This window comes from Staurois parvus, unplaced genomic scaffold (genome assembly GCF_062004578.1).
Source record: "Staurois parvus isolate SC_StPar_1 unplaced genomic scaffold, SC_StPar_1.0 ptg000136l, whole genome shotgun sequence".
NCBI lineage: Eukaryota > Metazoa > Chordata > Amphibia > Anura > Ranidae > Staurois > Staurois parvus.
In genome coordinates this window covers 6,622,759-6,638,512 of record NW_028317932.1, presented here as the reverse complement: position 1 = coordinate 6,638,512, position 15,754 = coordinate 6,622,759, and the positions used below count along the sequence as shown (strand labels likewise).

The window sequence follows — 15,754 nt, the reverse complement described above, 5'->3', positions numbered from 1 at the left end:
TCCTGTCCTCGACTTTTATAGATTATCCCTCTTCAACCAAGTTACCGTCTGATATCAGCAAACTAGAGGAATTCTAACTCAATCTACTCTTCATTGTCATTGGTAATCTTGTTGTCTTTTATGTGCAAATTAAATAATAAATAGTAAGTCTGTAAGTATCTATCCTACGTATAACTGTCTGCACATCTCTTTTTTGAATCCCCTAGAATTAATTAAGCTTAAAAATAATGTAACATAGAAAAAATGTAAATGTAATGTAAAATAGAAAAAACTTTTTTCCATTATGGCTATTAATTAGAACAATATCAGTCCCAGACTGCATATATAGCCTTCAGCTACCATACTCCAGAATACTGTACTATACCAATTGCCCTTAAAGTGCTTATCCTTAAAGTAATATTGCTTTAAGCATATTTTTCTGTCAGTGTTATGCATTTATGTTCCTGTAGTGCTCCCTCCAACCTTTATTTTATCAACAGAGTCAGTGGTGTGTGAAATGATGTGCCTCTGCAGATGTGCAGGAGGAACTGTACTCAAATGCATCAAAATGCACTCTGTAGAAGAACTTGCTCTTCTGCTAAATGCTTACAGAAGACAAGAATAAAAATGCTTATGTGATATTTGTTTACAGTAGCACTGGGACTTAAATGAAAAAACTAGAGCAAAGAGAAGTTTGTTGTCCATATCAATCAGATTATAATGTATTTTAAAATGATAGCATTTAAGGGGCTATGGCAAGCAACAGCTCTGGTCTTCCTTTACTTCAGTTTTCACAAATGAACTCCAGTAAATATTTTAGTAGTGATTGCTGTGTACATAAACAGGGACACTGATAAATACATGTCTATGTTAAAATCACATAATATAATGGGGGGGGGGGGGTTAACTGTTCTTAGACATCCCATCCATGATCTGATTTCTTTAGTCATCTTTATATATAAAGAAAGCATTTCAATATAATCTGAATATGATAGCATATTCAAATGTAAGAATTGTGACTAATGGTGACATGAGGACTGTTCTAGACAGGAAAGTCTTGGATAAAGTCTGATACACCTAGATAATGTCACACACAATATGCTGTTAACATGTCAGGACAATCAATTACTGTATCTAATAGTGCATTGCAGGTATCAGCATTAGTACAGGAGACTGCATGGCAGCTGTTTTAGATGGTTTGCCTATTTACTGTATGATAATTGCTCTTTATTAATAATAATCGATTTAGTGTGTAACAAGAAAAGTATTATTTAATGGTAAATTATTTAGAAGTAATCATAAAAAGCCCAGGGCTAAGTAGAGTTATGCTGAACCTCAAACTATACAGGACAACCTACTAAATGACTTCCAGGAGGTCCTATATATTTTGCAACAGGAATATGTTACAATATCTGAAAACAGTATTAAAAAGTTCCAGAACTATAAAGAATACACAGTTGCTCAATTATCATACTAACGCTAACCTGTACAGGGCTAATAGGCTGTAGTTTTCTAGCAAAGCAGAAGTCTACTAAACCAAGGCAACCAATCATCTTTACTTTCATGGTTGTGAAATGATGAAATTAACATCTTAATGGTTGCTATCAAATGCCATTTTTGTCTTATTTAAAACAACCCTCTCCCAAAAAAATATTATTGAAAGCTTTGTTACATTTTTGAAAAGACAGTCAACACTCACCTCTGACTTCACATTACTACTCCAGTAATATGAGGCCAGAGGGAGAAACAAGTGAGCACTACAAGGGACCCAGAAGATCCTTCTGAGTGTGTTTGTTTTAAAGCAGACTTTGGGGGATAAGAATTCTCGAGCAGAGCACTGTCTGTCAGCCATTGGGCAAGGTTAGTTTTTTACCGTCTTATTTCACAGGTAACAAATCAGCTACAAATAGTTTGCATGACAGGGTCACTTCAATTAATTGGATAGTAACTTCATAATCTAGATATGGTATTAACATTCCAGAGAAGTTGACCTCTCCTCAGCATTGGCTAAGAATGTCCCTGGTTCATGTAGATAATAATATCAAAGGTAACTGAAAACCATTTTTATTCTTCAAAAATTGCTCTAAATAAATGCTAATCATATTAGATATTAAATAGAGTAACAGCTATTATATGTAACAGTTCCATGGTGATATTTCAACACCTCCACCCTGAAGCAGGTCATACTTACTTTCCTCTATTTCATTAACATTTCCTCTGTGCTGCAGCCAGTTCTCCTTCAGACTGAATTGGTGGAAGAGGGCTCTGTTCTGTGGGCATAAGATAGAGAACAATGGAATCACTAATACATTACAATGTTCCCAGTAGCGCAGAAGAGGAAATGGGACCAGTGCGTGTATACGAAGTGAACCACTGCACTCCTCCCTCATTTACAATATGCTATAAGTAACACATGTTTGCATGAGATCAGTGCAAGGTTGTGCATAATCTGATCCATAACTATCAATGATGAATTTAGTGTATTATTTTCTGAAAGCAACATAAGAGGTACCTGAGGGTAGGTGTCATGTCTTAATGATTCTACTGCATATCATATAAATTGATTCCAGGTATCACACAAAAGCATTGTAAACGTATGGAAAGAAAGAGAAGCCTTCCATACGTATGGCAGTGAGGTTATTTACTAAAGCAATGGGGCTGTTAATAAATAAAGAAAACCTATGTTCACTTTAAATACCCAATACTGAAATTTAAAAAAAATGTTGATGAGGAACAGTCAGGGGTTTCCTTCAGTGTATAACCTTCAGTGACAGCTCCAACAGGCCCAATTAACATATACAGGGCTCAATTCACTAAAGAATATTGCATGAGATAACTGGATCACGTGACACACTTTTTGCAATTATCTCATGCAATATTCAAAATATCAATTGACAGGCAGTTTATGCAGTATTTACCACACAAGTAAAAAATGCACAGTAAATTCCACATAAAGTGACTCTAAAGTCAGTTCATAACGCTAAATAAATAAACAAAATTGTTGAATAAGGCATGGTCTAGCCAAACATTATTCAATAAATTAAACAGCGTTGCTTGTTAAGGTGGCAGCACCCGCAGGCATATTAACAGCCAGCATGGTTGTTAAGGAGTGGGTGGCCACTAGCGTCTTTAACAACCAATAACTGTCATATTACACCGCGTCCTTAACAACAAATAAGTCATTCGTGTCTTGTATGGATTTTCAGGGGAACCCCACACCAAAATTTAAAAAAAAAAATGGCGTGCACCCCCCCCCCCCAAAATCCAAACCAGACCCTTATTCGAGCATGCAACCCGGCAGGTCAGGAAACGGGAGGATTATGGTAGAGGTATTGCATCGTGATTGACAATGGACCTACACCAGGGTACATTTTTTCATTTTTGTTTTTTATAATAAAAGGACTTGTCAAAAACTGCCTCCTGTATTTTTTTACACTACACTCTTTTTTGGTGAAAGAGTAGGGGTACCATGTACAGGGGTGTATTTACCACAAGGCACTTGCCTAGGGTGGCATTTTTCAGGGGAGCAGCACCTCCCCCTAGAAGAAGGCATGAAAGAAGGGACATGGGAACCAGGTGGGATCCAAGAGAGGCTACGGCCTGTTTAATGGTATATGTAGAACCTGTCTCTCGCTCTTGGGGATGTCCAGAGCCCTTGTCACCATCAACCCCCCATGTTGACAGCATTTGACCTGATATGGTTCAGGGGGGGGGGGGCTCGCTCCTCCTCCCCTCCCCTTTCCTGACCTGCTTAGCTGCATGCTTGGATAAGGGTCTGGTATGAATTTTGGGGAGAACCCCACGCCATTATTTTTTATCTTGGTGTGGGGAGTTCCCTTTAAAATCCAAATGTTAATTTCCAGTGATTCTCTTTTTTTTTTTTTACATTCAGCCATCAGCTGGGAACCCGCTGACAGCTGATGACTTGTTGCATTACCGCAAGTTTTCTCCACTAAAATACTGCATGACTTCATAAAATAACTTACAGTATTTTAGTAGCGTTTTTAGTGAATGCCATCAAACTTTTGAAAAAACGCTGTGCGGTATTTTACCGCATACTTGAATGCAGTAAGATACCTCTTTGTGAATTGTCCCCACAGTCTTTATTTCTTTAATAAATTAACCCTACTGTGTCTTTTCTCATGCTGTGGACAATCACAAGCATGACGGCAATCAAAGGAGTTTTGTGGGCAGTTTACTCAGTATGATGCTGGCAAAGGGCAAATAGTTCTCAATGGATGTAGAAATCTGAAAATCAAGTGATACTGCATGGCAAACCTAATGAGTAGAATGCTCTAGTGTGGTACTGCATGGAGGTGTGATCGGTAAATCTAAGAGAGATTGTATAAGGATTATACAACGAGACTGTAACATGTATAGCTAGTTTCAAATTAGACCCAAACTATGGAAGGGAAGGGCCTGTCTAAACATTCTATTCAGTTTCTAATTTAACCAAACAGGACCTTGGACTTCTCACAGACATAAAGGAAAGTGTTCTGTATGGTCAGCCTAAGGCTGGTATTAAAAATAAGAAGAAAACTTGCTCTTAATAATGTAGTTTTATATTCCCCTGTATTTTGCATTGCGGAAAGAAGCACTCATGCTACAAGTGACACTTAGGAACCCTCTAAGTATTTAACTTGTAGTGATCAGAATATTTTAGGATGGCTGTGGAAAATGATTTTGGCTGTATGTATTGTATTCTATCCTAAAAATATAAAACAGGACACTTAATCATGTAAAGGAATGATCCTATTGTATCAGTGTGGCCAGAGTCAATCCGTTTTATTCACTCAGCAAATTAAATTCTACATCAATACAGATCACTTCCAGTTTTTTCACCTGCTGTAAAGGTCACAATGAAACCCTTGTATTGCAAGGAGCGCTGTACACGTGTATGAACCTTGGCTAATTTAGGCCAATGCTGCTGCTTCACTTAGAATGTTTATCCAGTCATTAACTGAGCCTACATCTCTTGGCTAGGTGTAACAGCCTGCAGCATCCTTCTGCCCTTACACTAAGCTTCCTTGGCAGATTGCAAGGTTAATCTCAGAGGCTGTAAGCTGCAGCAGGTTTCCTCACATACTTTATATTTTATTTTCTTGGGAACAGCTCTGAATGCCATACAAAATCTGCACATCAGGATATGTAATAAAGGGATGTTCCACATGCTGTGCAATCTAAATCAGATGAAGAAAGACTCACAGGATACTGCAGGTCCATATCACTATGAGGTTGTTGTCTGGTCATACAAATCTAATTGGCTGAAAAGTACCGTATACACTATACAATTGGCCAGTAGAACAGGATTTCATACATAAAAGGCTTAAATTCAGATATCTGATACAATACCTTTCGATGAGGTGAGTATTCATCAACAGTACTACAAACAAAAGAAGAAACAAATCAATATCTGTTTCTTGAGTAATAAACTACAAGCATAGTGCTCCATGTACCATTCTGAATGATCACGGTTTCATTACATACCCCTGTATTTAAACAATTCTAATGTTAGCAAAAATCCCTGGGATATTTTTGAGCATGTTCTCATTTACTGCTAGCAATATTGACCCATTCCTTCACAAAATCATCCTGGATAACATCATTCTTGTTAGTCACAAATGTTATCTTTTAGACCCAGTGTGGTCTAAAACTAGGACACAGGAAACAGCGGCAAAGAGTGGATTTGATGTCCAGAGCAACAAATCAGATTTCTATGGATGAAGCAAGAACTCTACTTTCCAGTTTTCTGTGTCCATATCTTTGTAAGCCCTAGTGTTTGGCTATTCTATTCATAAAACATCTGAAAAAGAAGTATCTGTGTTGTTCATGGTGACAAGTTAGTGTCTTTCTTCAGTTTACAACATTCAGTGATGGCATAAAACTGATTACAATGAGTAACCCAAGGAATGTCCTGTCAGGCAGTGAGGTTGATTCATTAAGGCAGTTGGTTAATAAGGTGACCATGTTGTGAAAGGTTTACTCGTTTAGTAAATAAAACACAGTATGTAAAGATGTGGCCCATTTAGGGTCACCAATACTGCTACATAAATATAAGACATGGGATTGGGGTTTGGTGAACTATAATCCCATAGAGAAGTAAGAAAGACACATATTATATGAGACAAGCCTGAACTGCATTCCTGCAGTAGCTCCACGACTTATGAATAGAGGACAACGCTGTTGTAAGGGGTAGTCAGCAGCTCTAGGATTAGAATGTTTGTGCACAAAGACTGCTCAATATGATGTGAATTTGTCACCATGCATGAACAAAATACTCATAACAGCTTTGTAAAACAATTTTAAATTCTACACATTTATTACACTTACTGACGACGATGAATTCGCAACACTTTCTGGAATTCCTTTAATTCTTTTTCTAAGATAGGATATTCATAGACATCATCCAAAACATAACGATAGAGGGTCTGAAAAATAAGAAAAACATCATGCCTCATTTATAACGGTTTGCATTCCTCATCAGTGGGACCAGTGTAATATCAAATAGAAGAATGCAGTGATGAAATACTGCTTGATAAAATAGCAGTCTGGGCATTCCCAGTATCAGATCCCTACAACAAACAATATGCGATATTTGTACGCAATCCACTTGCAATCAAGCCACTACAGCTTGTCTGGCAGCGACAAGGATAAAATAAAAGACATCTTACAACACCATTGTGAATGAAGATTCTTATTATTTGAGCTGCAATTACAACATCATGTTAACAAGAACTGTTTCAAAGTACAGAACACATGTACAGTGCATCCAGAAAGTATTCACAGCTCTTAACTTTTGCCACATTTTGTTATCTTACAGCCTTATTCCAAAATGGATTAAATTTTTTTCCTCAACATTCTACAAAAAATACCCCATAATGACAACATGAAAGAAGTTCATTTTGAAATCTTTGCAATTTATTAAAAATAAAAAGCGAAAAAAAAAACCACATGTACATAAGTATTCACAGCCTTTGCTCAATTCTTTGTTGAAGCACCTTTAGCACCAATTACAATCTCAAGTCATTTTGAGTATGATGCTACAAACTTGGCACAACTATTTGTGGGCAATTTCTCGCATTCTTCTTTGCAGTACCTCTCACGCTCCATCAGGTTGGATGGGGAGCATCAGTGCACAGCCATTTTCAGATCTCTCCAGAGATGTTCAATCGGTTCAAGTCTGGGCTCTGGCTGGGCCACTCCAGGACATTCACAGAGTTAGCCTGTAGCCACTCCTTTGTTATGTGGACTGTGTTCTTAGGGTCCTTGTCCTGTTGAAAGATGAACCGTCGCCCCTTTCTAAGATCCAGAGCACTCTGAAACAGGTTTTCATCAAGGATGTGTCTGTACATTGCTGCTTTCATCTTTGTTTCATCAGACCAGAAAGTTTTGTTTCTCATGGTCTGAGAGTCCCTCAGGTGCCTTTTGGCAAACTCCAGGCAGGCTGCCATTTGCCTTTTACTGAGGAGTGGCTTCCGTCTGGCCACTCTACCATACAGGCCTGATTGGTGGAGTGCTGCGGAGATGGTTGTTCTTCTGGAAGGTTCTCCTCTCTCCACAGAGAAACGCTGGAGCTCTTTCACAGTGACCATCAGGTGCTTGGTTACCTCCTTGGCTCATTTTGGCTGGACGGCCCACTCTAGGAAGATTCCTGGTGGTTCCAAACTTCTTTCATTTACGGATGATGGAGGCCACTGTGCTCATTGGGACCTTCAATGCGGCAGAAATTTTTCTGTACCTTTCCTCAAATCTGTGACTTGATACAATCCTGTCTCGGAGGTCTATGGACAATTCCTTGGACTTCATGGCTTGGTTTGTGCTCTGACATGCACTGTTAACTGTGGGACCTTATATACACAGGTTTATGCCTTTCCTAATTTATTTATTTTATCGAGTTTATATAGCGTCAAAGGGTTTGCTCAGCGCTGTACAATAGAGGGGGGGACAATACATGAAACAGTACAGTAACAACAAACAGCGCACAAGGGGTAATCATGTCCAATCAACTGAATTTCCCACAGGTGGACTCCAATCAAGTTGTGGAAACATCTCAAGGATGATCAGTGGGAACAGGATGCACCACAGCTCAATTTTGAGTGTCATGGCAAAGGCTGTGAATACTTATGTACATGTGTTTTGATTTGTTTTTTATTTTTAATAAATTTCAAAGATTTCAAAATGAATTTCTTTCATGTTGCCATTATAGGGTATTGTTTGTAGAATGTTGAGGAAAAAATTAATTTAATCCATTTGGAATAAGGCGGTAACAACAAAATGTGGCAAAAGTTGCACGGTGTGAATACTTTCTGGATGCACTGTAGTACTGAGAGTGCTATTTGTTTATGAATACAAATTATAATAAAGTATATGTTAAAGCAAGTGGCATGCTCGTCTAAATCCATATATTGTAGATGATTAGAGCCATACAAAGCCTTATATGGTCATATCACAACAGGAATTTCAAATGGTTTAATGAGACATGCTCATGCTTTACATCTTCATGGCCTGTAACTGCTTCATGTCAACTCTAAGCCTTCCCTGCTGACTGTACATTTTTTTGAACAGATCTGTAAAAAAGTACAATTTTTTTTATGAGTGTTTCAATCATGTACACTTGCATGCACAGTGCATGTAGCCAAGGTTATATTGTTGACAATATAGACATCATCAATATACTTTGCAATTCATATCTGAGTGGTATTACCAATTTTAATAACACCAACTCCAATATGTTATTCAATGACAGTAGAAGCAGTGATGATGGGCATTGCACTAAGCCACACCAACCATATATCATTCTAGAACGATCAGTGAAAATAGTTTCTGATTGGTTGCACTGCCTTTTGCATTGTTGTACATGAAAATGGCTGCACCACTGTGAATAGATGATGGGCATGTCTACTGTATAGTAATGTTTACATATGATGATAGCTTATAGGCATCATTTTTCCATAAAAAAGAAAAAGTCCCCCTTATCAATTATTTACAAAAGCAAGTGCCCTTTCAGCTCTTCATCCCAAGTAAGAAAGCTCAGAGTTCTAGGGACTACCTAGACTGTACATGTCTCCCAGACCTGTTAGGAACCCTCATTTACACAGTGTCTCCTCACAGTTAATGATCTTGTGTCGGATCAGTTCAAGTGATTCTATCAGCACCGTTGTGTAGAACACTTTTCAGCAACATGGAAAAACAAATTTACATTTTAAAATCATGGACTCTGCAGAGGAAAATCAGTGTGTCTAGCAGAAATCTGCATGGATCCAGCAACACTTGGCTGTACCTGACACTGAAGATAATTATTTACAATGGTGAAACATACTGAATTTGGCACTATAGTATAAAGTGAATCTGGGAACTGACAAACCTAGAAGAAATATGTTATTCTATCTATAAGACAAAATTCTGTATGTTTACGTGTTTTTTTCTTTAAAGGCTAATATATATATAAATCAGCACAAGGTACATTACTTACCATCAGTGTGATGTGTTCCTTGTGCTGTTGTCTCCTCCTCCAATGCCCCTCCAACCTCGCCACTGTAAAACCGTGCAGCTGGGGTTAAGGAAGTGAGGAAGCTGTGACAGACCCTTCCACCCACCTCCTCGATTCATAGAGTCCATACTACAGCTTCTGTTATTGAAGAGTGATCCATGAATGGAGGTCAGGTACATGACTGAAAGGTCCGCCTCCTTCATTCATAGATCTAGTTTCATTCATAGAAGCTGTAGTATGGTTTTTATGAACAAGGGAGGTGGGAGTGAAAGGAAGGACAAAGTCTTACTCTTGATGAAAAACTGTCACAGCTCCCTCAATTCTATTAATCCCTGTTGCACCAGAAGACTATGGCAGTAGGGGTGGGTCATCGGGAGGAAAAAGGTTTTATCTAAATGAGGAACCAGCAGCAGCAGGGATACAACACACTGATAAGTAATGTCTTTCATACAGTTTTTTTTAATTTTAAAGACTTAACACAGAAGTTAAAACTAGTGGCATGGTTGCGTTAATAATGTCTCAATGGCCACTATGACAGGCAGCAAACTTGCTTTCCATAACTACAGCTCGCAATAGCTGCTAACAATGAGTATATATGATGTTAGGAAACAAATCATAGCACTGTATCTATTGCAGTGTGATGAGTTAGCATAGGAGCCACACTCACATTATCCTATGAGCTGATAGGTTTCTTAACTCACCTTCAGGAACAGCTTGGAATGCTCATCATCATGTAGCCAATCTTTGTACAGAGCCGTCCACTGGGAAGCAAGAAGCAAGACCTTTCTCTTTGTGCACAGGGCCTCTGGGCTTTCTGCCTTGCCGTCGTATTTGTTGGCACAATAGGTAATTTCAGGTCAAGGCACAACAACAAAACATTTTGTGTTTTAAAAGAGCAAGCATTTCTGGAGATAGGAGAAGTCCAGGCTGCAAATACAGAGCTAATTAAGAGACTATGCATCATCCACCCTTTATATGACTGCAGAGAGGTTTACTTCTACCCCAGATTATGTATAGTTGGCAAAATAGATACATAAGTATATATTTTATTTTTGATACATTTTCTACCTGACATTTGTATTGTACAAACTGGTGTCCTCTGTGACCCAATAAAGACTCATGATCCATGTGTTCCAATTAGAGATTACATATAACAATTGAAGTACTGTAACATTAAGATACATACCAATTACGTATAAATATATAGGACTACAAAATACAGACATTTCCTGTTCCATCTAATAAAACAAACATTCAACTTTGTCCCAGTCACTAAACAGATTCTCCCATCCACACAATCGAGGTGGATGCGAGAATCCTCCCTACAGCGCTAATCTATACAGACAGCAGGACTTCTCTACTGCCTGATTCCACTGATCAGCGCTGCAGCAGATTGTCTGCATGTGCTGACTGAACACAAATTTTACAATATTCACTTTCAAGAGCAGTTGATCACTGGGTTGATTCCTCTGGAACAGGAACAAGCATAGATGGACCGAAATTTGTCCAGTCCCTGCTGAATCAGCCAAATTTCAATCCATCTTGGCCAGTTTAAGCTAGGTGTGATATATCTCCCCACATTTAGAATTTTCTGTACAATTATTCTTAAATGTAGTAGACTGCACAATCCAGTGGTAACATTTTTGGACAGATTTATGTTTGATTACCTAACTAAATAAAGTAGAACACAGAAGGCATCAAGGCAATACAGACAGCATGGAGTTTATTGCTGGAGAGTGAAAAATCAGGCTCACATCTGCATAGAAACCAATCAGCTTCTAACCTCAGCTCGTTCAATTAAGCTTTGGCAGTAAAACCTGGAAGGTGATTGGTTTCTATGCAGAAGTAAGCCTGATTTTGCCCTCTCCAGCTTTAGTAAATAAACCCCCATGTGTTTATCTCTGCACACCATATGTACCATAAAACCACTGTAAACATGGGGCAGCACCAAGCCATATTTGTGGGGACATCCAGCAAAAAAAAAAGTGTGTGGGATGGGGTTCAATAAGGAGAGTCTGATGAATAGAATCACAAGATTCTCTGTGGCTCAGGCAATAATCTTTAAAGCAGCAGACATAAATCTGAGCTGGGCATGTTCTCCCCATGGTACATGCAGCTAAGTCATGCTTGTAATATAACCTTCATCTACTGTAACCCACAATAAATGCTTAGTGGCTCCTGCTCAGGCTAACAAGTGAAGAATTGGATACCACTGACTAGTAAGGGTGCAGGCTGGGGAAAGCACACTGTAGAAATAGGAAGAGATAGCCTGACCACCGCAAACCTCATCTAGCCTGAGTGCTGAGCAGGTAAATGCAGGCTCTGCTCAATTCATTCAAGCCATGCCCCCAACATGTTTTGCCTTACTCCTAGGGCTTATGGATGAATTGAGCTGAAGCTACTTTCATCTGCTCACCACTCGGGCTGGGCAAGGTGTGCAGCAGTCAGGCTATCTCTTCCTATTTCTACTACTCCTATTGTATTTAAACTTCTTATATGTGTCTAGCATTGGAAAGATGTTTTCAGCTCTACCACAGATGGTAGAATATAGGCAGACATGTGAATAACAACATTTTTGGAGTTTTATTTTTTGATTTACAATATTATCTTTTTTTAAGTAAACCTATACCTTTAGAAACACTAGTGAATTAAACCTACAGCTTATTTCATTTAAAATAAGTACAGCATGTTTTATTTGTCTGTTCTACTGTGTGGCATACACAATATGTAAAACCATCCTTTCCACAGAAATGATTGATCTCATTTTAAGGTATGTTACGTGCCTGTCCTAAAACATGACAGTGCTGGAACAGACAAGTTTTAATTGCTGAAATGTAACTGTCTTGAGGTAACATGATTTTCGAGTGCTGTTTGCAGTGCAGCCTTTGATCTCATAATGTGCCTATTGCCTGGATTAGCTGTGTACTCTGGCCTGGAGCGCTCCACCTCTCAGAAGTCAGTACATGAACATGGCATGTGGGTGAAAAGCTGGAATGCATTAAATCTCCTGAAGCAGGAAAAGGAAGACAATTAATCAAGTCCTGTCATAAAGGGAAATGTGTGGCGTTATGTGCGTGCCATCTATTGTATGCCATCCTTTTGGCTCCTTACTATGGTCGAAATCTGTTCTCTAACACACATGGAATGATACACTTTTCACACTTCATATCCAATGTGAGGCAGGTGTCTCAAGCATGTCCTGTCTCTAAAGCCTCCTTCACATGGCCAGTTTGTTGAGGAGGCTGGTTTCCTGCTGCAAGAAATCTGTGGGTTATGCAATCGGCAGCTGCTGATCGCATGTAGCTGCACACAGAGCGACTAGCTACAATTTGGGACAGATGTCCAAGCCTGGACACAGCTGACTGAACCCTCAGGTGCCAGATAGCAGTTCTTGAAGCAGGTGATGCTAATATATTCATAGAAGGGAACAAAAATGATGGTTTGTGCTCAGGAAACTGCATTTGTTTCAGAATTGAATGCTAAAAGCAAACAAAAGTACTTTTGAATGACATTTGGCAAGTCACTAAATGTACTCAGAATTTCCACGCATATTTTCCTATGAACATGTTTTCGAAAATCTACTAGTGTATGGTCATCTTTAGAGTGTAGATACGTCACCACAGAAATAATTGCTTTAATTAAGGACAGCAGTGACAATTTTGGTTTATATTGCATATTATTAATTGTAGAATTATGTGTAAATGAGTATGCCTAAATACAGTTAACCTGGATTTACCATAGCAGTTGACCATGCAGTTACAATGCATGTAAAGCCCTCATGTTAACCCCTTCCTGCCCAGTGCCATTAGTACAGTGTCAGTGCTTTTTTTAGCACTGATCACTGTATTGGTGTCACTGGGGATGTCAGTGACACCAAGTCAGTTCCCCCCAGTGTCAGAATGCCCACCGCAGTCCCGCTATAAGTCGCTGATCGTTGCCATTACTAGAAAGAAAAAAAAATTCCAGTATCTATACCGCCATTTGTAAATGCTATAACTTTCACATAAACCAATTAATTTACACGTATTGGGATTTTTTTTTTTAGCAAAGACATGTAGCAGAATACATTTTGGTCTAAATTTATGCCGAAATTTGATTTTTTAATTTTTTTTTCTGGACATGTTTAATAGAAAAAAGTAAAAAATATTGTATTATTCTCAAAATTGTCAGTCTTTTTTTTTATAGCGCAAAAAATAAAAAACGCACAGGAAATAAAATACCACCAAAAGAAAGCTCAATTCGTAGGAAAAAAGGACACAAATGTCAATTGAGTGCAGTGTTGCATGACCGCACAATTGTCAGTTAAAGTAAGGCAGCGCTGTAATGCAAAAAAATGGCCTGGTCAGGAAGGGGGGTAAATCCTCTGGAGGGTAAGTGGTTAATTTATTAGTCCCGTCATCTATATTTACTAGTGCATCTAACACCACCACCTTTCCACAGACTGATAATGCTGCTGTTCAAGGGTGTCTCTGTTGGTCCCCCAACCAGAGTGTTACTGGCCAGATCACCAGGTGGAAATAAAGGAAAAAAAGACTAAAAAAAAATATGCAGCCACAATATTTATGGATTGATAAACTGTAATATGCTACATTTTTGTTTTTGAGTTCAATACAAGTTTAAGGCTGTAGTTCTTTGTTAAACATTTTATATCAGTATTAAAGTAAAATTTCATGCCACTTTGGATGCTTTTGACCATGTCCTAGTTGCAGCCTAAGTCAAAAACAGAAAAATCAGCAAAAGATTATAACTTGCAGCCAATTAGGATGTGTCCCTTGTTCTAATTCCCCTGCTTTTAGTAATAATCTTCCTCCATCCTGTTCCCCCCAACCCCTGCTGTCATAACTTTCTGCTGAAGTGGGGGTTAATAAAACTAATGAGCTATCACAGGCTCATCAAGAGAGCTTGACTATGCCCACCCTTAACATCCAGTTGCACCATTCATAGACACCATACTATAGCGTCTACAAATGGAAAAGGAGTTAATAATGGAGGATGGACAAATGATTGATAGCTCTGCCCCCTTATAGATAGTGTTCCATTCATAGATGCTCTCTAGTACAACTTCTATGACTAGTGGAGCCAGAGGGGGAAAGGGTGGGCATAGTCAGGCTTTCTTGATGAGAGCTTGTAACCATCCTTTAGTTGTATTAATGCCCACCACACCAGAAGTAAAAAAACAGCAAGGGGTTGGTGGGTGCAGGACAGAGGGGAATTACTACTAACTGCAAAGGAATCTGCACAAAGGAGAGATTCCACTGACTGTAGTTCGATTGCTGATTGTTCTGTTTTTGATTTTGGCTGCATTTAGGCTTTAAATATTATATTAACAGATAGGAACCTAAAGAGAAATTATACAATCCTGTAAACCCGGCAGTTGTACAAGCCTATTCATCAATGTTCTGCTTTGCGAAACTATTTAAATTTGGTGCAACCATATCATAGAGAAATGTGTCAGTTGCGTATCTCTTGCAGCAATTTACCAGATGTCATCTGCTTTTAATGGTAGGCATCTGCTTTTCATTCTCTGGAATCAGGGGCATGACTGTTCCAGTTAATTAAGGATATTGTCTGAGGAGCGCTTGGCACAAGTCGTCTGTTGTCATGAAGACCGTGTACGTGAGGAGGAAGTCATCCAGGAGGGTATCTGCAGGAAAACACAAACATAAAACCACAAGGTGAGGGTGTGAGCCTCTGAGGACAGTCATTGTCGCTGCAACAGTATATGAACATGCCCAAAGGGAACATCATATAATGCCCAGAGAATTAATCATGAGGAAAACACTGAATTATTCAACAAAGATCCCCCTAATTTAGCAGGGCTGCTGTCTGTTCGTGGCAATGAAACTATTAATAAGGTCTGAAGCATCTATTTATTACCTAGATATTAGAACAACAATTATGTTTCTCTATCAAGAATAATAACTCAAGAGAACATGTCACCTGCACAAAGATGACTTAACAAATATGCTCTACAAACTTCTTCTATTGTGGATGAAAACAATTTATTAATGCACATGCAGCCTGTCCATTCCAAATGCAACAACACTGAAGCAAAGCTCCCAACTGTTCCTCTTTTGGAACCAAACCCTTCTTTCCCGATTTCCTCCTTAAATGTCCCTTTTTTGTTTGAAATATAGACTTCTATAGAAAAACACATACATTTTAGGTACCTAAAGTGTGATACAACTCTAATATTTTCATCCAACCTATAAATGATTGCATTCATTTTGAAAAGTTAGCACATGTAAATTGAGTGGTAAAAAAAAAATCACTTGTGGGTGCTTT

General features: G+C 38.6%; 1 protein-coding gene across 1 annotated transcript in view; it reads right to left on the bottom strand.

Annotated features, from left to right (window-relative positions):
• The window catches only part of RAPGEF5 (Rap guanine nucleotide exchange factor 5), a 393,851-nt gene that overhangs the window by 45,112 nt on the left and 332,985 nt on the right, over nucleotides 1-15,754 (bottom strand). The window contains exons 12-16 of the mRNA XM_089673151.1: nucleotides 15,035-15,113; nucleotides 10,171-10,315; nucleotides 6,310-6,407; nucleotides 5,332-5,362; nucleotides 2,171-2,249 (exon numbers count right to left, since the gene is read on the bottom strand). Coding sequence (XP_089529277.1) covers nucleotides 2,171-2,249; nucleotides 5,332-5,362; nucleotides 6,310-6,407; nucleotides 10,171-10,315; nucleotides 15,035-15,113 — 432 coding nt within the window. The remainder of the gene's footprint in view (nucleotides 1-2,170; nucleotides 2,250-5,331; nucleotides 5,363-6,309; nucleotides 6,408-10,170; nucleotides 10,316-15,034; nucleotides 15,114-15,754) is intronic.